The following is a 23,775-nucleotide window of genomic DNA, read 5'->3' on the forward strand; positions in this document are numbered from 1 at the left end:
TTTGATGAATTATGGATGGCTAGACGATATTCAATTTGATTGATTATTTGTTATTGAATGATACATGAAAGTATTGAATAGGCAGATTTCTTTTGATTTTTGTTATATATTTTGAGTTATTTTTCTCACAACCATATATTTTCTAAGTTGAATGCTCAGATTTTTGAACCATTTATTTTATTTATTGATTGGAATTTGGATATATGCTGAACTGTGGTTGTGATATATTAATGTGCATTGTTATTTTATTTGTTAGGATGGACGGGTCTAGTAGCCAATCTAGTACACTTATGGTCTCGGTATTAGGAAAACGAAAACAAACCCAACCTAGTGGTACCCTTCAACTAGGCACTCCCTCACCTCAAGATTATTTGCATAATGATTATTATGAAGATTGTTGGGATGATGATCCGGATATGGAGGAGGATATTGCATTAGAACAAATAGAAGAAGATGAGGAAGAAGGGGAAGAGGGGGAAGAAGAAGTAGAAGAAGAAGAAGAAGAATTAGTGAGACAATGGGAGGGTCCTCCTCGGAAAAAGGGCAATAGGAGAAAGGGTCCAAGTCCGGCGTGGAATGATGCTAAGAGGGTAACGATCACCGATAATAATGGGGAGAAATCTTTCATGGCCGAATGCAAGCATTGCAAACTCTTAGTACCGACACACCTTATAATTCATGGGACGACGGGAATTCTTAAGCATTTGAGGAAATGCCCGGGTTCTAGTCTCTTTGAGAATGTGGATCCGAAGCAACCTACATTGACACAAGCGAGGATGGGAGGTCCGGTTGTCACTCACACTTTCAATCAAAAAAGACTTGATAGGAGATGTGTGAGGTGGATTATAATAGCGGAGATGCCTTTTAGGGTGGTTGATCAAGAAGACTTTCGAGATTTTATTCGTGATTTGAATCCAAAATACAAACTTCCTAATAGGCATAAGGTGGCGGCGGCGGTTTTGGAGTTGTATGTTGAAGAGAAGGCTAAAATAAAAAGTGTGATTGAGGGGTTGAGAGTGAGTATTACAACCGACACTTGGACCTCAATTCAAATGATAAACTACATGGTCATCACGGCCCATTTTTTGGACACTAATTGGGGGTTGCATAAGAGGATCCTAAACTTTGTCCAAGTTACTTCTCATAAGGGTGATGATATTGGAAGATGTCTAGAGGTTTGCTTGAATCATTGGGGCATTGACAAGGTGTTTAGCATTACCGTTGACAATGCTAGTGCAAATGACACCGCCATTGCATACATGAAAAGAAGATTCAAGTCAAATGGTGCTCTTTTACTTGACGGGGCTCACTTGCACATGAGGTGCGCTTGTCACATCCTCAATTTGATAGTTAAGGATGGAATGACGGAGCTTAGTTGTGAAATTGATGCCATAAGAAATTGTGTGAAGTTTATACACTCATCCCCGGCAAGGTTGGAGTCTTTTAGGGAATATTGTGTCTTGTTGAGATTTGATAGGATGTCAAGTATCCCTTTTGATGTTGTCACAAGGTGGAATGCCACATATGAGATGCTTAATAGTGCTTTCAAGTTTAAAGAAGTGTTCTCTAAGATGGCCTCTGAGTGTGACTCTTTTATTGCTTACTTTAAAGAGGAGGTCTCGAAAGAGGTTAATGGGGTGACAACAAAGACCAAGCGGGTGGGTCCTCCGGAGGTGGATGATTGGGAAAGGTCGATGAGTTTTGCTCACTTTCTTAAAAAGTTTTATGATGCCACCTTGACATTGAGTGCAACCCTTACTCCAACGTCACACTTAATACTTAGCACAGTGATTGCCTTGCAAGTGGAGATACAAGAACAAATTTTAAACGCCTCTAATGCCACTTTGCAAAGTGTGGCTACCTCAATGAAGCTCAAGTTTGACAAATATTGGGGTCACATTGAAAAGGTGAATCCTATTCTCTTTGTAGCCCAAGTACTCGACCCTAGGTACAAATTTGATATGTTGGAGACAAATCTAGAAGAGCTCGGCTATGGATGGGACAAAATAAGGGAGGAGAAAGTAAGGGTTAAAGGCTATGTAACCGAGTTGTATAATGCATAAAAGGAGGGAGTGGTCCTTAGTAGTAATAGTACTAGTAGTACTAGTAGTAGTGCTACCTCAAATGTGGAGCAAAGATCAAGTGTTGTACTAGATGATGTGGGGGGTGTGATTGTAGATATTGATGTTGCTTCAAGGATGACAAAGAAGATCCAACGAAAGAGAGCGGAGGCACAACAAAATGAGATAGCCAATGAAGTGGATACGTACTTCAATGATCCACATCAAAGCCTAACATATGAGGGTTTCAATCTTTTGGATTGGTGGAAAGGAAATTGTGCTCAATATCCAACTCTTAGTAAAGTTGCTAAAGATGTTTTGGCCCTTCCTAGTAGCACCGTTGCTAGTGAGAATGCCTTTAGTCTTGGTGGGAGAGTTGTTGATCCTTTTAGAACTTCCTTAACACCTAAAACGGTTGAGGCTTTAGTGTGTACTAGTGATTGGCTTAGAGGAAAAGAATTTTGTTTCTACAAGGAGCCTACACTTGACGAATTCCATTTCTACAAGGAGCTTGAACGCTTAGAAAGAAGTAAGTAAACAATTTAATTTCCTCTTTTATTTTCTTAGTATTTATTATCTATTAGACTATAATTCAATGTAAATGATTTGTGATTTATTATTTTAGGCACGGCTAATTTGGGAGGTGAGGAGAATACAACACAAGAAAATGAAATGCCACCTCCACCTCCTCGACCACTCCAAGTTGAAGTTCAACAACGTCAAAATCAATCACTACCTCCACGACCACCCATTGCAAGGGGAAGGGCTCAACCATCAACATCAAGGGGACGAGTACAAGTACCAACAAGAAGGGAGCAACCACAAGCATCAACAAGATCAAGGGGACGAAGGGGCCGAAGAGGCCAACAATATTTATAGACTTTAAGCTTTGCTTTTTAGCTTTTGATTTGTAACTTAATTATTGAAACTTTGGCTCATAACTAATTTTTTTGATTTTAGGTTTATTACTTTATTTATTTTAAAACCTTGGCTTGTAACTACTATTTTTGCTTTTGAGTTTGTTACTTTATTTATTTTAAAACCTTGGCTTGTAACTATTATTTTTGCTTTTGGGTTTGGTACCTAATTTATTTTTATTGCATGCATGATGCATGTGTAGTGGGCAAATTGAAACTTTGTTATTATTGAAACTTTGTGCACAAATGGGTAGTGGATAGATTGAAACTTAATTTATGAAATTATATCAAATTTGTGCAGTGGGCAGTGGGCAAATTAGTAGAAATAACAAATTGGCAATTTGGGCCTAAAAGCATAATATGTCAAATTTTAGCCCAAAAACATAATATGTCAAATTTTAGTCCAAAAGCCCAAAAGCATTTCGGGATTCCCAATTTGTCCCGAAATCCCGAAATTATTTCGGGATTCCCTAAAATTGGGATTCCCGAAAATTTGGTTTGGGATTGGTATTGAATTTGAGATTCCCAAAAATTTCGGTTTGGGAATCGGGACAAGGGTTTCAGTATGGGATCCCATACCGAACCACCCCTGATAAATTCTCATAAATATCGTTGTTTACTAAAATAAATTTAATTTTAAAAACCTGAAAATAATGGGACTCTTTTGATTGTATATTTTTTATTGTCTACACGAATCTTGAAATTCAAACTCATCTAACGGTGATAAATAGGATGGTGAGCATACACCCCACTAAATGGCGGTGAGCAAAAATGCTCTCGTTGAAACAGGCCAAAATCAGTCTTGACAACAGGCGATGACTTTGAGAAATGAAAGAGTCAGCAACTCCCCAGCAAACATATATAACCAACCTAACCGTCATCTGGAAGTCTGGTAGTTGAAGCTTGACAGGGAAAGTCATCAGCCTCTTGGTCCTCCTGTAGAGAGAGAAACTCCACGCAAATCCCACACAAGAAGCAAAAACCCTAAATTCCACCAACATATTAAACAAAAAGAGACAAAATTTAATAGTTTATCTTCCCTACCTTCTCTTCAAAGATCCAATCTTCAAACATATACTTTCCACAAAGATGCGTACTGTCTCTTCCTCTTCTTCTTACTTGTCGTCGCGAGTCCTACATTTTATGTCTCTCTGGCATTCCCAAAAGTTTTTTCTTAATCTGATAATATGGGCTGGTTCAAAACCCCTAGCATTTTCACTTCAAACAATCACAGAAACCTTCCTTACTACAACCCAATTCGCCAAAACCCTGTAAACAACTCTGAAACTCCGAAAGATGGTGTCCCTAACAAGCTCTTTCGACTACTGCGCAGGCTTATGTCTGGAGGTATGCTAGAGGTTTACAAGGACTGAGGCAGAGGAGAAGCTTGTTAGGAAAAATTGATGTGGGATAAGTGAATTCATGGTTTTGTACTTGGAGCTGCTTCTGATGTGGGATTTTGTTGTTTGTGTGGAATGTGCAGGAAAAATTGATGGGGGGTCAAGGACTGAGGCAGAGGAGAAGCTCTACTCTTGGTTATACGCCTTGGCGCAATCAGACAAGGATTTGGTTTTCGAGTATGTTCGATCCACTGAAAGGGGTAAGCGTTCTTAATTACTCGCCTTAGCTTCTCTGTTCTTTTAGTAATAAAGTTATTAGGAAATGTGACAACCGAGATTTTCTTTTGTAATAGATACAAGTGTGTATTTGTACAAGAACATGACTGAAGATGTTATGTAATTTATAAATTACATGGTTATTTTGTTTGAGATCTGAAAATAAATATGTGGCAGATTGTAGCATTTGAAACGCCAAGATATAGGAAATTCCTGTGTTGAATTTGATAATTTACTCATGCTGCGCATTTTTCAGCGTTTAATGTATGCACAATAATAAGGATATAGGAAATTCTATGAGAAAAAATTTACAAATACTCTTAGGAGGATTATTGAAACAATATAATGTAGCTCCTCGAAATCTTATACCAGCTACGGACTTTTGCTTCTCTTCAGGATTGAGCTTTACTGAAGCTGAGAGGAGACTGAAGGAAAATGGCCCGAATGTTCCTGTGGATTATTCTTTTCCGAGCTGGTGGCATATTTTGTGGAATGCTTTCTTTCATCCTTTCAATATCATATTGATCGTCTTGTCTGTAATCTCGTACATAACCAGTGACAGTCCAAATGGTTGTATCATGCTTGTTTTGGTTTTCATAAGTGTCTCCCTTCGATTCTATCAGGTAATCCTTGCTTAATTACTTCGATCAAGTAGGCGCCCTAGCTTTCTATATCAAGCATATGACTAAGACTAGTTTTCCATGCTCCTTTCAGGAATATGGCAGTTCAAAAGCGGCCATGAAACTCTCAGAATTCGTAAGGTGCCCAGTCAAAGTGCAAAGATGCGCAGGTAGAGTTGTTCAAACCGAACTAGTAGTACAAATTGATCAAAGAGATGTCGTTCCTGGCGACATTGTCATTTTTGAACCTGGAGACCTCTTTCCTGGTGATGTGAGGCTATTGTCTACGAAACACCTTGTTGTAAGGTATAGTACCTCTAAAGCTTTCTGTCGTAAAAATAAGATTTGTGAATTGTTTTATGTCATTCTTCCAATATGTACAGACAATTTTAGATTAAATGATCACTCAAATATGCTTCTTGAACAGTCAGTCCTCGTTAACAGGAGAGTCCTGGACAACTGAGAAAACAGCTGATGTCAGAGAAGATTCGAGCACTCCATTGCTCGATTTACGGAATATTTGCTTCATGGTAGGTACAGTAGTACCTGTCATTTTGTTCTAACTATGCGTGAAATTTCGGGTGGCATATACGTAACATCAAAGGTTGAAGTTGAACCATGCAAATCGACAGCCCTTGAGGCTAAAGCATTGTGTGTTACTGAACAATTTTCGTATGTCTTGATGTTATGTAAATATTCAGGGAACAAATGTAGTATCAGGTGGCGGAGTTGGTCTAGTGGTGTCCACTGGATCTAAGACGTACATGAGCACCATGTTTTCAAACATAGGAAAGAAGAAACCACCAAATGAATTTGAGGATGGTGTTCGCCGCATATCTTATGTGCTGATTGCGGTTATGCTTGTAGTAGTCACCATCATAGTTGCAACTGACTACAGTACATCTCATGATCTGTCTGAGAGCATCCTTTTCGGAGTCTCGGTGGCAAGTGCACTCACTCCTCAAATGCTTCCCCTCATTGTTAACACAAGTCTTGCAAAAGGAGCACTTGCTATGGCCAAAGACAGATGCATTATCAAAAGCTTAACTGCAATACGAGACATGGGATCTATGTAAGTATACTTTATATTTCTTTTCAAATTATGCGATGGATTAATCAAATGGGCATGTGTGTGTGTGTGTGAACAAATATCTTAGAATTGCAGCCGGCAATGTAATTGACAGAGTTCCTGAGGACATGATATCCTAGATTGTTTCATCTATAACTACAATTTCTTATCATCGAAGTTTTTTCACTTGGAACTTCCCTTGTTTGGTAGTCATTTGCTGTGTTCTCTTTGTTGCAGGGATATCTTATGCATTGACAAGACGGGTACGCTCACCATGAACCGTGCAATAATGGTTAATCATCTGAACAGCTGGGGATTACAGAAAGAAAAGGTTTTACAGTTTGCTTTCCTCAACTCCTATTTCAAGACCGACCAGAAGTATCCCCTTGACGATGCAATTTTGGCACATGTATATACCAATGGATACAAGTTCCAGCCTTCGAAATGGAAGAAAATAGATGAGATTCCTTTTGATTTTATAAGAAGAAGAGTAGCTATTATCATGGAGAGAGAAGCAGAAGACAGAAGCCACCACATTTCCGATAGAATCGTGGTGACAAAAGGAGCTCTGGAAGAAGTGATGAAAGTTTGTTCTTTTATAGAGGATGTTGACGGGGAAACGAATATAACTTTCTCTACAGAACACTATCAAAGGATTTTAAATCTCACTGAAGAAATTAGCAATGAGGGACTCAGAGCTATTGGAGTGGCAATAAGGAGGCTGGAAACGGTGCGTCTAGATTTCTTTCTGACTCAACTTCTGCACTTTCTGTATTCAATTGCATCTATTTATTTCTTTCAAATTTTAGTACGTTTCATAGACATTTTTCTGGTAAATAATAAAGTGGCAACTAAGGATTAATGAACTAGAACAGAAATGTGAAAATGGCACACCAAAAAGAAAATAATTCTGCTGCCTTGTAAACTTACAATGTTTACTAACCTGACTATTTCTGTCACAATGCAGGAAACGAGCTATCAACACAGAGACGATGATGAAACTTTTGAATCAGACATGGTTTTCCTTGGCCTCATAACATTCTTTGACCCGCCCAAGGACTCAGCAAAGCAAGCTCTGTGGCGGTTGGCTGAGAAGGGAGTGAAAGCAAAGGTCTTGACAGGTGACTCGCTCACACTATCAATAAGAGTTTGCAAGGAAGTTGGTATAAGAACCACCCATGTTGTTACAGGGCCAGAGCTTGAGTTACTCGACCAGGATTCCTTTCATGAGACGGTTAAAAGAGCAACTGTACTAGCTCGACTCACCCCAACACAGAAACTCCGAGTTGTTCAGTCCCTGCAGGCAGTTGGAAACCACACTGTTGGCTTCTTAGGAGATGGAGTAAATGACTCGCTTGCGCTGGATGCAGCCAATGTTGGTATATCAGTTGACTCAGGAGTATCAGTTGCAAAAGACTTTGCTGACATTATATTACTCGAGAAGGATCTCAATGTCCTCATCGCTGGAGTTGAGCACGGTAGACTCACTTTTGGGAACACAATGAAGTACATAAAAATGTCGGTAATTGCCAATCTAGGAAGCGTTCTCTCAATTCTCATAGCAACCTTGGGTCTCAAGTATGAACCGTTGACTCCAAAACAGCTTCTTACGCAGAACTTCTTGTATAGTGTTGGCCAGATTGCAATCCCATGGGACAAAATGGAAGAAGAATATGTAAAAGTACCACAAAAATGGTCGAAGAAAGGCTTTCCGATGTTTATTCTGTGGAATGGTCCTGTGTGCACTCTCTTTGACGTAAGCACACTTATGTTCCTTTGGTTCTATTATAAGGCTGACAGTCTGGAAGACATTGTGTTCTTCCATTCTGCTTGGTTCATCGAAGGGCTTCTGATGCAGACTCTGATCATCCACTTGATCCGGACAGAGAAAATTCCCTTCGTTCAGGAGTTTGCCTCATGGCCCGTGCTTTGTTCTACAGTTCTGATTTCTGCCATCGGAATTGCAATTCCGTTCACACCAATTGGGGATGTGATGGGATTCGTTGAGCTTCCACTGTCGTACTTTGGATTTTTGGTGGTCCTTTTTGTAGGATATATTTTCGTCGGCCAGGTGGTCAAGAGACTATATATCATGGTTTACAAAAGTTGGCTTTAACTAGTAGACTGAGCTCATCTGACATTCATGTGTTGGTACTAGTGTGTAAAAAGAGGAATTAGGAAGAAAATTTTCCCACATAATTCATTGGCAAAGGATTTAATACATGTAGCCTCAAAGTTGTTACATATTCATTGACATTTTCTGCAGATACTCTTCTTTCCACATTTTGTTATTCGAATCTGCAAAATTGCATAACAACATGGAACGATATGAATGTCATCGTTGTTGAGGGATAAAGAAAAATAAAAATCTGCAATCAGATGCATCTCAGATACCGATAAAAACTAGTGAACCGTTTGCCCAGCTGAGGGCCTGCAGTTGAGTTTCCCTGCTCTTGTATATGAATTGCAATTTATCCACAGCACTCATATTAACAAAGAAATTATCAAAAAGACTGTAATAATGTGAATCCACCACTAAATGAAACTATAGTATTACGTAAGCTGTTGATGAGTATTTCCGAACAATTTGATAGCCTTGTTTGTAACATCAAACTAAAGTATCTAATGGAACTGCAGCAAAGCAGGACGTCTTGCATACCTGCAAACGAAAGAAATCAGTGCTTGGCATGCTTGAACTCTAAGGAGAGCTGACCTGAATTAAATGTTGTAGATAACACTACAGGTTTCTCAAAGATATATGCAAGTGCGTGAACACTTAGTAGGGTCTAGAGTGTAGCAGTTCAAAAACACATCACACACCTGGAAGCTAGAAAATCTATAACAGGCGGTGTTTGTGAAATGTAATAAGGATTAGGCCAATCTGTTGAACCATCTCTACTAGCACTATGTTCCATCCGGTTCTGGGAGCCAGGAGTGGCGTGAACATCAATTATGCACTTAATACTATTGGCTCTGCAGCACAGTTCTAATGTATGACATCAGAACCAAAAATGGTATTTTGATTTTATCTGAACAGAATTAGGTGAATGAAAGACCTACTGCGCCCATGAGAATGCATTGTCTACAGCTTCCAAAAGATCAACCAATTAACGGCGCAGGAGGATCAGGATCATAGGCACCTTGATGAAACTATTTTTATGTCTCTACATTTTAAAAAGGTCCGAATATCAAATAAACAAATCGAGAGAAAGCTTTCTAGTTTAGCAACTATAATGTAACGGGTGAACATCTGTTGCAAAGGCAGCTAGAAAGTAACGAAGAGTTACCTAAAGAGTATCTTTGGCCTTACTGTGTCCATATCCATTTGCAAGCTGGTAATCTCCATGCAAGGTATTAACAACAATGGTCAGTTCAAACGTGGCTGCATTATCATCCCATCCTGGTTTCCCCAGAAAGTCCACCGTGAGCTGATTTTGCAGTGTACTGTTGGAATACCCATTGTCCCACATCGGCCAGGAGGGAAGAAGGAAAGCAATTTAAATAAAAATACCCCTCTTTAACTAACATTGAGGTTTTTTGTGACAAAATCTCATACCTGAGGATTGGACAAGTGGTAAAGTAAGAACAATATCGGTGTTGTTGGAGTAGGCCCTTAGTCCGTCGACTTGAAAAATTTTACTTTATCACATTGTGGGAAAGCACCTCAACTCTTCATAAATTTTAAAGGCTAATAGAAAAACTGCACAATTTTGGGCTTTACTCAATTCATGGAAATTTCGTGCAGAGCCAAACACTACAAAATTTCTTGGAAACAAGTCACATAATTTTATGAACAGTGGTCGAACAAAGAGCATGCCAACACATAATTCCTCAGTCTAAGCTAATGAATTGGGTCGTTAAATACCTCAAGAAAACAAACCTGCAAATACGTCCCGTCCCATTCATTTTTCTGATGTGAACTCTACCTTTGTTATTTTTTCAACGTGAAAGGTTCCTAGTGTTGAAGGTGGTTCTCTAGTTGCAGAAAAAGAGCAACCCTGTCAATCACATGTTAGAAACTGTTAGTGTAAAAATGGTAATTCCTAATAAAACGCCTGAGTCTGTAATATCTTAGACTAGTGCATGTTTCAGTTGTAATTATTTTAGTCTAAGTTTTGCCTCTCATGCTCTCGATCACAAAATAACAAACATTTCAGAGATATTCACTCAGGTAAGTTCGACATGCATATGCATTCATATTATCTAGTTTTGTGTTTAATGAGCTGCCTAGTTTTAAGTTTAACAATAAAAGCTTTGCACGTTAAATTTGCCTTTTTTAATTAAGATTTCATTTAACTTAATTAAAAGGCCCACGATTTTTTATCAGCACAAAACTCTAGCTTATCCATATTTATATAGAATTCGTTTGTTATGCTTGTTGCAATGTCCTAGTTTGTTTGAATGTATGTTTACTCTATTGATAAATACCAAATGATTTTATTTTTATCTCTTAATCAGTCATCCCAATCTTTTGGAAGTTGAAGTCAATTCGAACTCTTGTAGTTGTTATATTTATTGATGGATTAGATTAGGGTTTAAGGTTTTGTTGCCGCATAAAAAATACCCAGGTCATCAGAGCATTTGTGCGGCTGCAGTATCACACACACATGCATTGAGATCAGTCATTCGCTTTACAGAGTATTGATGCATGCATTAGGTTTTTGGGTTGCCGCATGCATCAGATCAGTTGGGGTTTTTGGCTGCGCATATTGACACGCACAGGTGCAGAGAATTGATTGGGTGCATTAGCTTTTTATCATTATTTTGACGAATTCTTTTAATGATGTGCATTATTTATTAGTTAATATTTTGATCTATTTTTGGGAGGAATTTGCACAGTATCTGAGAGGGAAATGCAATGCAGCCATTGTACTTCGTTTGTTGTTGCTTGAAATATCATTTGAAAACAAACGTCTTTTAGCGCAACTCCAAGTGCACAGAGTGCCATTTCCATTCCAGAAAAATCAGTCTATTATCTGTGAGTGTCTTCAAGGAAAAATTTAGTTTCGATCATTGATTTTTCGTTGTGCTTCAACAAGAAATTAATTATGAAAATATGCCTTGTGATTTTCGTAATTGGTTGATTTTCAAAAATCATTTCATTTCATACATTCTGCATGATCGGATTAGTATCTTGCAAAATTCAAGAAAAAGGTAATTGATGGCCATGTTAGTGTCGTGCGACTTCTACTCGAAGGTTGAAGGGAGATCGAGTAGTAAAGCGTGGAGACAAAACTGCCTACTAGTATATGTGTCTAGGTGATGAGTTTTGTAAGTCTTTCTGTACTTATTTTTCTTAGTGTTTGTCCTAACTTGGGAGCTTAAGAATTTTTCGAATGGTGGGTTTTGCCCCCGTTAAATCCTACATCTTGTGTGCACTTTTTATTTATCTTTTTAACTGCATATGTGTAGGATAGTTTGATATGTGATGTGAATGTGGAATTAATTTGAGATTTGAAAATTAAATTGAAAATTGAATTGGATTTTTAAATTGGAACCTATTCACCCCTCTTTAGGTTAAACTAGTACCCATCCTAGAACTTTCAATTGTCACCAAAGCAGGTCACTAAAAATAATTAGTGAGATCAATGGGTAGTCTAGGATGAATCGTGCTATGGGTTCAATTTCTCACCCACCACACTTTGATGGCACTACTACAATATTAGCTTTAGGTGGCGGATGATGGTGGCAGATATTAGAAAAATCATGTCAGAAAAATTATATTCGACACATCATTTAATTAGTGGCAGATATTAGAAAAATCTTGTCGGTGACATAAAGTCCTGGTGAATATCAAAAAAATCTTGTCGGTTATAACTGACAAGATTTTTGAATTTTTTTTTCAATATTTTTGACAGATTCTGGTGGGTTTTAAGTTAATGGTGGCTGTTATAACCAACAGAAATTGACTACTTTATTATTTTACTTTCTGACGGTTATTATTTTAGTATGCTGGCGGTTACAACCGACAGAAATGAAAATTTTATTATTTTTAAATGTTATATTGATTAAAAATAAATAAATAAATAAACACATTTTTTAAATGTTTTTTTTTCACTCATGACCTAAAGTCTAATGAACCCAATTCCCACGAGCCATAAATTTTCTAAGAGAATAATAACAACAGACTAAAATATGAAGCTCAATCATTTTTGTAATGAGGATTATGCTCCCTCACAGGCAAGCAATAAGATACAAGGAAATTCAAACAATTATTTTGAATGCGTCAAAAAGAACATTGTCTGGCACATAAACACACATGAACATTTGGTGTACTCTATCATATCTGATTTTATTATTTTAAAATGTTATATTGATTAAAAATAAATAAATAAACACATGTTTTAAATTTTTTTTTAACTCATGGCCCTATCGGATATAACCGACATGAACAAAGCAAAATTTTGGATGGCCGCCAGAATAATCTCTTAATGTTTTTTTTTTTGTGGCAATTTTTACGCATGCTATCTTGGAGTATATACAAACATATTTGACGGTTTGATCATTGAAACTAGCTTCGTAGAATGCATATCCTATCAAATTGATAGATATAACAAACACTTAAGAGTTAATGTTATACTTCCATTAAGTATAAAATAAGATTTATCCACTAGTGTAAATATTTTAAATTGAAGATCGAATTTATTCATTGCATTCTTATAGAGTCAAGGAGAATAGCTGTAAAAAATAATCAAAATCATAGCTAAAATAACTGTTAAATTGTTATTTTTTGTTTATAACCGTCGAAAACTTTTGTTCCATTACCTAATCTCTGAATGTTTTTTTTTTTGCGATTTTTTACGTATGCAATCTCGGAGTGTGTGCAAACAAGTTTGACGGTTGGATCGTTGAAAAACGTTTCGTAGAATGCGTATCGCATCAAAATGGTAGATTAAACAAACACTTAGAGTTAATGTTATACTTCCATTAAGTATAAAATAAGATTTTGTGGTATCCACTAGTGTAAATATTTTAAATTGAAGATTGAATTCTTTCATTACATTCTTATAGGGTCAAGGAGTGTAACTATAAAAAGTCATTAAAATCAGAGCTAAAATAATCGTTAAATTGTGATTTTCCGTTTAACCGTCGAAAACTTTTGTTCCATTACGTGATCTCTGAATGTTTGTTTTTTAAAATTTTTTACGTATGCAATCTCGGAGTGTGTACAAATAAGTTTAATGGTTGGATCATTGAAAAAAGTTTCGTTGAATGCATATCGCGTCAAAACAGTAGATTAAACAAACACTTAGAGTTAATATTATACTTCCATTAAGTATAAAATAAGATTTTGTGGTATCTACTAGTGTGAATGTTTTAAATTGAAGATCAAATGCATTCATTGCATTCTTATAGGGTCGAGGAGTGTAGCAGTAAAAAAATCATCAAAATCGGAGCCAAAATAACCATTAAATTGTGATTTTTCGTTTATAACCGTCGAAAACTTTTGTTCCATTACGCAATCTCTGAATGTTTTTTTTTTAAGATTTTTTACGTGTGCAATCTCGGAGTGTGTACAAATAAGTTTGACGGTTGGATTGTTGAAAAAAGTTTCGTAAATTGCATATCGCGTCAAAACGGTAGATTAAACAAACACTAGAGTTAATATTATACTTCCATTAAGTATAAAATAAGATTTTGTGGTATCTACTAGTGTAAATGTTTTAAATTGAAGATCGAATGCATTCATTTCTGAATGTTTTTTCGTTTATAACCGTTAAATTGTGATTTTTCGTTTATAACCGTTGAAAACTTTTGTTCGACCTAATCTCTGAATGTTTTTTTTTTTTTTTGTGATTTTTTTACGTATGCGATCTTGTAGTAACTACACACAAGTTTGACGGTTAGATCATGGAAACGAGTTTCATAGAATACATATCTCCATTAAATTTACCTAAATTTTGAAGTGGGAAAAGTAATTTGTGCTAAATTTTTATTTATGTTTTTCAAGTATTGATTTGACAATATTTAGTTTGTGTGACGACATTTTCATTGTACAATTATCTTTTTGTTTCTTTATTGCATATTTTACATTGGTTTTTATCTATTAAGCCGCACAACTATTTATTTAATTTTTAAAACGTATTCTATTTAAATACATATTATTTATTTATTTATTAAACCAAACAATTATTATTTTATTTTTTAAAATCGTAACAAAATTTTGGGGGGGGGGGATTCAAAATTTTGGAAGGGAATTTAAAACTTTGGGAGGGAATTTTGGAGGGATTTTTACTGCCATTTTTTTTCTGTCGGTTATAATCGACAGTAATGAAAATTTTCTGTCGGTTTTTATTTTAAAAAAAAATTCTGTTGGTTTTAACCGACAATAATAGGCCTATTGGTAGATTAAAAGCAGTCTTATTAGAATTAGATATTCCTAACTCATCAGTGCCAACCTCATGTTCACTTGAGTCGACTAAATCACTTGTCGCTTTAGTTGATGAACTAAAGATTCCAGTGGCAAAAATTGGACTTGGTGCTGGAGTGTTGGTTTTTCTTTGGCTATATTCATCTATCCAAGGGTACACAATCATTATTTGTTTGTATAATCGACTACTTTCAGTTCTTGACTATTGATTCTTATTTTCTCGTTCTCTGATTCCTTCTCTTTATGGCTCAGATTTAAGCCTGCTACCATTGTTATCACTTCAAAACTTCCATTGGGTTCAGTCCTTGGTTCATCTGCGGCATTCTGTGTTGCACTCTCGGGTGCTCTTCTTTCTTTCTCAGATTCTGTAAGTCTGGATTTGAGCCACAAAGAGTGGACCAGTTTTGGGGAACGTGAACTTGATTTGCTGAACAAATGGGCTTTTGAAGGTGAAAAGATCTTCCAACTCTAGATTCGTCCAACCCACCACATACAAACACTGTACATGCACGTTTCTTCTTCCCCGTTACATGGTTTTTAGATTTTTGCTTCATCTAATTCTCTGTGTCGTTGCTTCATCTATTCTTTCTCCTCCCTTTTGCTCCTCAAAGTCCGATCGAAACCCGTTACAGAGCACCAAAGAGAAAGACAAGTGAGCCTTTCTTTTTTCTTCATTGTTTTTCTCGTTCTTCTAGTTATGGTGGTCGTTTCCGTTGATTGTGTAAGTGTTTGATGTTTAAATGCTGTGTGTGATTTTGGATCTCCATGCTTTTCTTCGTTGTTCTATTTATGGAAGATGTGGGTTTTCTCTTCTGTTTTTCTGGGATGGATTGTTGTGTTTTGTGTTGGGAAGAAGGTTAGTGGAGTTGGGTTTTGGATCTTTTGAATTCGAACTTCAAATTCCATCGTGCATAGGGGTTCAAGGATGTTGCCCAATCTGGTTTGCTCATTAGCTGCGGATTCTGATTTCGAGCAAAAGGGGAGAATAATGCTCAACGAGAAGAAGGGAGAATGCTCTCATGTCCTTTTTATTTTATTTTTATTATTAGTATATTTGCTGTCGGTTTTAGCCAACAGAGAATGCTTTACTTATTCATTATTAATATTTTCTGTCGGTTATAACCGACACAAGTTCTGTCGTATATATATATTTTCTGTCGGTTTTATCCGACAGAAAATGCTCTTATTTATTCATTATTAATATATTTTCTGTCGGTTATATCTGACACAAGTTCTGTTAGTTTTAGAGTATTTTCTGTCGAAAATTCATTTCCTGACGCTGACAACTCTGTCACTTATTATATCTGTCACTGCATCCATTTTCTGTCAGACTTTGCATAATATCCGACAATAATATATGTTTCTTGTCGATTTTTGGACCGCCATCAATAGATAATTTTGCAGTAGTGTGGTGACAATTATGTTGTGTGGAAGGCGAAAATGAAATTGTTTATGTGGGCAACAAGGTGTGGCTTGTTGTTGAAGAAGGTTGTGAACCTCCGACAATCGAAGAAATAAAAGTTGGAGGAAAGTGCTCTGCGTCTGTATCTAAGCTCAAGCCTAGGAAAGAATGGAGCAATGATGAGCGTAGTTCTAGCACTTTTAACCAAAAGGCTTTGAATGCTTTATTCACAGCCGTTTCGCCTGAACAATTCAATTACATAAGCAAGTGTACAACGGGAAAAGAAGCTTGGGACATTATTGAAGTTACTCATGAGGGTAACTCAACTGTTAAAGAATCCAAGCTTCAACATCTCATCACAAAATTCAAAAATATCACAATGTCTGATGAGAGTTTCTTTGACTTTTATGCTAAGCTTAGCGTAATTGTTAATGGCTACCACAATATTGGTGACAATATTCCAGAACATAGGATTGTGAAAAAGATCTTAAGTTCACTTCCTATGAGGTTTCTTGCTAAGATGACAGCGATTGAGGAATCGAAAGATCTAAACACCTACAAACTTGAGCAATTGACTGGGTCTCTGCAAACATATGAGTTAGAGCTTCCTGACTCCAAGAAGATGAAAAACATTGCTCTCAAAGTTGTCAAAGAAGAAGAAAGTGATGGCTCAGTTGAAGACTTGTCTGAAGATGAATTGGTTGAATTAACCATGCAAATTATAAGGTTTCTCAAGTCTCAAAATTCCCAGGGTCATGAGCTACGAACTAACTCTAGTTTGAATTCAAGAAACTTTCATTCCTTAGATCTCTCACATGACAAAACATCTAAATCCTTTAGGACTAGTGAACAAATGAGTTCTAATAATAGAGTTCAATGCCATGAATATCAAGGGTATGGACACATTGCTTCTGAATGTGCAAACACTATCAGGAGAAAAAAGAAGAAGAATAAAAGCTTTGCACGTAAATTTTTCTTTTTTAATTAAGACTTCATTTAACTTAAATAAAAGGCCCACAATTTTTTATCAGCACAATACTCTAGCTTATCCATATTTACATAGGATTCGTTTGTTATGCTTGCTGCAATGTCCTAGTTTGTTTCAATGCATGTTTACTGTATTGATAAATTCTGAATGATTTTATTTTTATCTCTTAATCTGTCGTCCCAATTTTTGGAAGTTGAAGTCAATTCAAACTCTTGTAATTGTTATATTTATTGATGGATTAAATTAGGGTTTGTGGTGTTGCTGCCGCATAAAAAATACCCAGGTCATCAGAGCATTTGTGTGGCTGCAGTATCACACACACATGCATTGAGATTTGTCATGCGCTTTACAGAGTATTGCTGCATGCATTAGGTTTTTGGGCTGCCACATGCATTAGATCAGTTGGGGTTTTTGGCTGCTATATTGACACACACAGGTACAGAGAATTGATTGGATGCATTAGCTTTTTATCATTATTTTGACGAATTCTTTTAATGATGTGCGTTCTTTATTAGTTGATATTTTGATCTATTTTTGGGAGGAATTTGCACAATATCTAAGATAGAAATGCAATGCAGCCATTGTACTTCATTTGTTATTGCATGAAATATCATTTGAAAACAAACGTCTTTTAGAGCAGATCCAAGTGCACAGAGTGCCGTTTCCATTTCAGAAAAAGCAGTCTATTATTTGTGAGTGTCTTCAAGGAAAAATTTAGTTTCCATCATTGATTTTTCTTTGTGCTTTAACAAAAAATCAATTATGAAAATACGCCTAGTGATTTTCGTAATTGGTTGATTTTCAAAAATCATTTCATTTCATACATTCTGCATGATCGTGTCAGTATCTTGTAAAGTTCGAGAAAAAGGTGATTGATGGCCGCGTAAGTGTCATGCTACTTCCACTCGAAGGCTAAAGAGAGATCGAGTAGCAAAGCGCGGAGACAAAACTACCTACTTGTATATGTGTCTAGTTGATGTGTTTTGTAAGTCTTTATGTACTTATTTCTCTTAGTGTTTGTCCTAGCTTGGGAACCGGATGATTTTCCAAGTGGTGGGTTTTACCTCGTTAAATCCTACATCCTATGTGCACTTTTTATTTATCTTTTTAACTGCATATGTGTAGGATAGCTTGATGTGTGATGTGAAGGTAGAATTAATTTGAGAACTGAAAATTAAATTGAAAATTAAATTGGATTTTTAAATTGGAACCTATTCACCCCCCTCTAAGTTAAACTAGTACCCATCCTAGAACTTTCAGAAACTTTCTTGCAAAGTGCGGAGCTGAAATTCTAATTCGGAAACTCTCATGTCTAGAACAGAAAACAGGATCATAAGTTTGAGTAGTATGAACCAAGATAAATGAGGACCTCAATTTTCTTAGAGTCTAATTTCTCAACAGATGTATTCTTGTAGTATATAATTATTTCCTCCTCCTTAGAGAAATTAGCAGATTTATTTACAATATAAACCATAACAATTTTAGTCTGTCCCTTCATTTTTGAGATCGGACAGAGCATAAGGTCGCAATGGATGCATTTAATCAGAAAACACTTGAGATTCCCACATATAAGTTAACAGAAATTACAGGCATGAACTATTTGATGAGATCATCAGTGTGCCTTACCCTAAAGGTTTCCCATGAAGATGCAATATCTCTATTAACCGAGACATTCGTCCCCACCACCCCCACCCCCACCCCAGCCCGACCCCGCGCCCACCACGCCCCCCACCCCCACCCCCCCCCCCCCCCCCAATTATCTGCAGATACATGCTTCTCCAAGGTCACTGACTTTAGTTACCAGTATTCCATCCTACATTTCAACATCCACAAACGGGTCAACTGCAACGATAAGAAAACCCCAAAACAGGCAGACCTGAGAGTAGTGTCTCTTCCATTGCACCCAAGTTCATACCCTCTCCTATATCGCTCAAATAACAACAACAACGACGACGACGACAACAACAACAAAAACCCAAAAACAATATACGAAACAAAATCTTAATCCAACCTTCCACAGCCAACTACCGTCCCAAATTCACTCCTCTCGCTTTAGAGTCCCCATGCAATCCATCCACTTGTATCAAGAAACAAAACATACAACTATTACAAAGAAAAGCAAAATTAGTAATTTTAATCATTTTAATATTTTCCAAGAAATTAATGGCATTGGAGACTTGGAGTTCACATGAGTACACTCCAGAGAAGATGAGCCAAGAGCACATCAGAAATGTGCATACCCCATTTGGTAAGAACAAGTTCCATCAAGAATGTTGGCTGCCAAAACTCCCAAAAAGCCAAATTATACACCCATCTGGGAGAATCTTAGTACTTCATTATCACCCAAATTATATACCAAATTCACCCTTATAGCCATGCACAAAGATCACTAGGATTGCATGCCTTTTACATTAAATTAAATAAATATATTGTTAAACCTAGTTCATAGTACAGACAAAGCAAAAACCATTAGGATAATTGATAATTTAGAAAGTTAGATATGTTGCAAGTGGTGAATTGTAACCCATTAGATCCTGGTTCTAACACTCTTCTCCGCCTCCACCTCCCCCATCCATTTTTTTAGTGTAGATTAGTGTAGAATATTGCTTGTAACAAACAAAACATAAATATCTTATATTCAGGTTGCCTTTTATATCTCCACAAATTACTTAACTAGTTAGAGAATGTGATGTGGGGATCGAATAGACAAATTAGACCTTCTCACACTAGTGTGGTGTGAGACAATGTCTCTTTAATTAGAATTTAGTGGATAGAATGAATATGAAAAATCAAGTTTATTCATAGAGGAATAGTTATCTCTTCATGGTCAATGGACACGTCTTCATAAGTGGCAAGTTTGAGCTTGTACGTGATTCATTACGGCACACGTAACGTCTCATGATCAACTTGTTTGAGATTGTTATCCTCTTTGTTGAAACTAAGTTTACGCACCACTTTGGATGGTAAAGTATGTGAGAACGGCTACCTACAAACAAGAGTAAACAACTGTGATTAACCTAAGTTACCAGTGTGGTACAAGCCAACATGCCATAGAGAATTCATTCAATTCCTCACTGGATATACTCTCCATTTTCACATGGATTTTCTGACTACACTCCCTATACTAAGTATATGTGAGAAGATTCATGTAAACATATTGGACGACAATATCGTCCCCTTGATATTAGGAGTAGAATTGATCCGTATGAATCAATGTAAATCATCTTTGTTTCCTTCCTAGAATAGACTTCCTTGTATTATATAAGTCTTGTATTCAATTGTAAATCAATGAGAATATATTCAAAGTTGATTCCCATACTTCATATTTCTAAACCCTAGCCGAGTTACCTTTCAACATGGTATCAGAGCACCGTTTCTGGTGACTCTGAATACCCACACAGCTTCCGCAAATCCTAACAAACACAACATCACCTAAACCACCATGGGCGATCCAATACCTAAGGCGTCCATTGACACCCAAAAACCTATGGAGACATTCACAGATGTCTCGAACCCTTTTATTATACACCCCTCAGATCAACCTGGGAATATCTTGGTCTCCAAAACACTTCAAGGAGACAACTACAATACCTGGAGTCGTGCTATGCGAATCAGCTTGAGCGCGAAAAATAAACTTGGCATGGTTGATGGCACCATTGACCCTCCATCAGAGACTGACAAACAATTTGCATCATGGCAAAGATGCAATGATATGGTCCTTGCCTGGATTCTCAACTCAGTCCACGACGACATTGCGAGCAGCGTTTCTTATTACACAACAGCAGCCGATGTTTGGGCTGACCTGCGAGATCGTTTCTCACAAGGAAACGACTCACGCATTTATCAAATCAGGAGAGAGATCGTTGAACACAGACAGGAACAACAATCGATCCAGGTTTACTACACGAAACTGAAAGCGTTGTGGGATGAACTGGCATCCTACAATGAAACTCCGACTTGCACCTGTGGGGGATTGAAGAAGATAAATGATCGAGATGAGAAAGAAAGGGTGATGCAGTTCCTGATGGGTTTAAACGATTCTTATGCAGCAGTACATGGACAGATACTATTGATGCAGCCACTACCAGGCACTCGGAGGGCATATTCCCTTGTTCTCCAACAAGAGAAGCAAGTAGAGGTATCTCTAAATCGTAACAATATAAATATGCATGCTATGAATATAACCCGCAACAGGGAAACTGCTGCATCAAAAGGAAACACCATTCAATGCTCATATTGTGATAAAAAATACCACACCGTGGATCGATGCTTTTACCTGTATGGTTTCCCACCTGGCCATAAGTATCATGGCAAATCAGTCAAGCCACCAAATAAAAGAAAACCTGCAGCAAACCAAGTCACGGTGGAGACCGAGACCACCAAGGGTGTAGACTCATGACACAAGGCGACGTCCAGTGACGGTCCAAAGTTCACCATAGAAGAATATAATCAACTTATGGCAATGCTCAAGAAGAGCAACATTGATGGTAATCCGCAACATTTTGCAAATGCAACAGGTACAATCACACCTTCTTCTGACTTGTCAGAGAAAACTTTATATTGGATCATTGATAGTGGGGCAACAGACCATGTATCTCCTTCTCCTCATTTGCTTGACAAGAAGTCATTATCCATGCTGGATTCTGTTCAATTGCCGAATGGAGGACATGCCTTAATAGACTCGATTGGTTCTATACAAGTTACCTCACACATTAAACTTGATGGAGTGCTCCATGTGCCCAACTTCCGAGTTCACTTATTATCTGTTAGCAAACTTACTGAAGCATTACGATGCATAGTGATTTTCTTCCCTGATTTCTGTGTGATACAGGACATGGATACGAGGAGGACGATTGGCCTGGGCAAGCGATATAATGGGCTTTACTACTTGGCGCCAGAACACAACCTTCGCCTTGCTCATCACATTAGCCGCAACTCCACCCTCTGGCACCAACGATTAGGGCACCCTTCTATCGGTCCTCTGCAAACTTTAACCAAACAAGTTCCATCAATAGTATTTGATTCCAGTCATACATGTGACATTTGTCTTCTTGCTAAACAAACCCGGTTATCTTTTCCGTCCAGTTTTATTTCTTCTAAAGCACCTTTTGATTTGATACATTGTGATATTTGGGGACCTCACCGAGTCAATTCCCATTCGGGGGCTCGGTATTTTTTAACGATTGTTGATGATTATTCTCGCTATACTTGGATACATCTCATGCGTTTTAAATCCGAAACACAAGGATTGTTACGTTCCTTTATTGCTTGGGTCCAAACACAATTTCATTGCATGCTTAAAACACTTAGGGCTGATAATGGTGGTGAATTTACCTCTTTACGTTCTTTTTTTTATAACAAGGGTATCATATTCCAAACTTCTTGTCCGTCCACGCCCCAACAAAATGGGGTTGTTGAACGGAAACACCGTCATCTCCTCAATGTTGGTCGAGCTCTACGGTTTCAAGCCAATTTACCACAACATTTTTGGGGGGAAAGCATACAAACAGCGTGTTATTTAATTAATCATTTACCTACACCTCTTCTTGGTCATAAAACTCCTTATGAGCTTTTGCATTGTCACACTCCCGATTTTTCGCATCTTCGAGTTTTCGGTTGTTTGTGTTATGCTACCAACCTCCATCCTCACCATAAGTTTGACCAACGTGCTCAAAGATGTATTTTTGTTGGGTATCCATTAGGTCAGAAGGGCTATCGTGTTTATGACCTTACCACACACAAAATTTTTTCCACTCGTGACGTGATCTTCCATGAAACCACGTTCCCTTTTTCCTCTCAACCACTTGACCATCACCCTGCTACACCTATCCTACCTATCCCCACCGACTCTCCATCTCATCCTAATCCCACACCGCCACCGACTGCACCTCCTTTCCCCACACCGACCGACATCCTTTTATCCACACCGACAGAAACTACTCCTCTCACTCCCATAGAACCCTCTCTTCCCACACCAACCGAACCTCACTTAGTCTCTCCACCACTTCCTACCCCACCTGCCCCACCTGCCCCTCGCCAATCTGGCCGCGCCCTCAAGCCCTCTGTCAGGCTTCAGGGATACCATTTATATCATGTGCAACCTCTTGCTCCCAGCGCCACGTCCTCCTCCATGTCAGGTACTCGCTATCCTTTATCTCACTATGTATCTTATGCTCATCTTTCACCATCGCATCGCTCTTTTGCTTGTGCTATTTCGACTCTTGTCGAACCCACTACATTTGCACAGGCTAACGGTGATCCTCAATGGCGTGCTGCCATGGACTCTGAGCTTCTGGCCCTTGAACAAAACAACACATGGACTCTCACTACCTTACCTCTTGGTCATCGCGCCATCGGTTGCAAATGGGTCTACAAAATCAAGTACAACTCTGATGGTATCGTCGAGCGTTATAAAGCTCGTCTTGTGGCCAAAGGTTTTACTCAACGCGAAGGTATCGATTACAAGGAAACTTTTGCTCCTGTTGCCAAACTCATCACCGTCCGTTGTTTGTTAGCCGTTGCTTCGGTTCGTCATTGGTCCTTACATCAAATGGATGTCCATAATGCCTTCCTTCATGGTGACCTTTGTGAGGAAGTTTATATGCAGCTGCCTCCTGGACTTCATCGGCACGGGGAGCATAATGTATGTCGACTCAACAAGTCCCTTTATGGCCTTAAGCAAGCCTCTCGCAGCTGGTTCCATAAATTTTCCACTGCCATAAGTCAAGCCGG

At 37.8% G+C, this 23,775-nt stretch overlaps 1 protein-coding gene, 1 long non-coding RNA gene and 2 pseudogenes across 2 annotated transcripts; 3 read left to right on the forward strand and 1 right to left on the reverse strand.

Annotated features, from left to right (window-relative positions):
• The first annotated feature begins 3,871 nt into the window (after positions 1–3,871).
• On the forward strand, positions 3,872–8,547 carry LOC137720712 (uncharacterized). The gene is made up of 8 exons (XM_068459819.2): positions 3,872–4,324; positions 4,461–4,577; positions 4,990–5,216; positions 5,308–5,519; positions 5,641–5,743; positions 5,915–6,285; positions 6,520–7,012; positions 7,250–8,547. Exons 1-8 carry the CDS (start codon positions 4,165–4,167, stop codon positions 8,396–8,398), a joined length of 2,832 nt encoding a protein of 943 aa, XP_068315920.1. The 5' UTR covers positions 3,872–4,164; the 3' UTR covers positions 8,399–8,547.
• On the reverse strand, positions 8,522–19,308 carry LOC148699225 (uncharacterized; annotated as a pseudogene).
• Positions 14,672–15,899, forward strand: LOC148699226 (uncharacterized). The gene is made up of 3 exons (XR_015965460.1): positions 14,672–14,807; positions 14,906–15,305; positions 15,569–15,899. It is a non-coding gene; the product is annotated as an uncharacterized LOC148699226 (long non-coding RNA).
• Positions 19,309–20,740: 1,432 nt separating the features above from the next.
• Positions 20,741–22,142, forward strand: LOC148699227 (uncharacterized; annotated as a pseudogene).
• Positions 22,143–23,775: the final 1,633 nt, after the last annotated feature.

This window comes from Pyrus communis, chromosome 1 (assembly GCF_041283825.1).
Source record: "Pyrus communis isolate YQ-2024b chromosome 1, ASM4128382v1, whole genome shotgun sequence".
NCBI lineage: Eukaryota > Viridiplantae > Streptophyta > Magnoliopsida > Rosales > Rosaceae > Pyrus > Pyrus communis.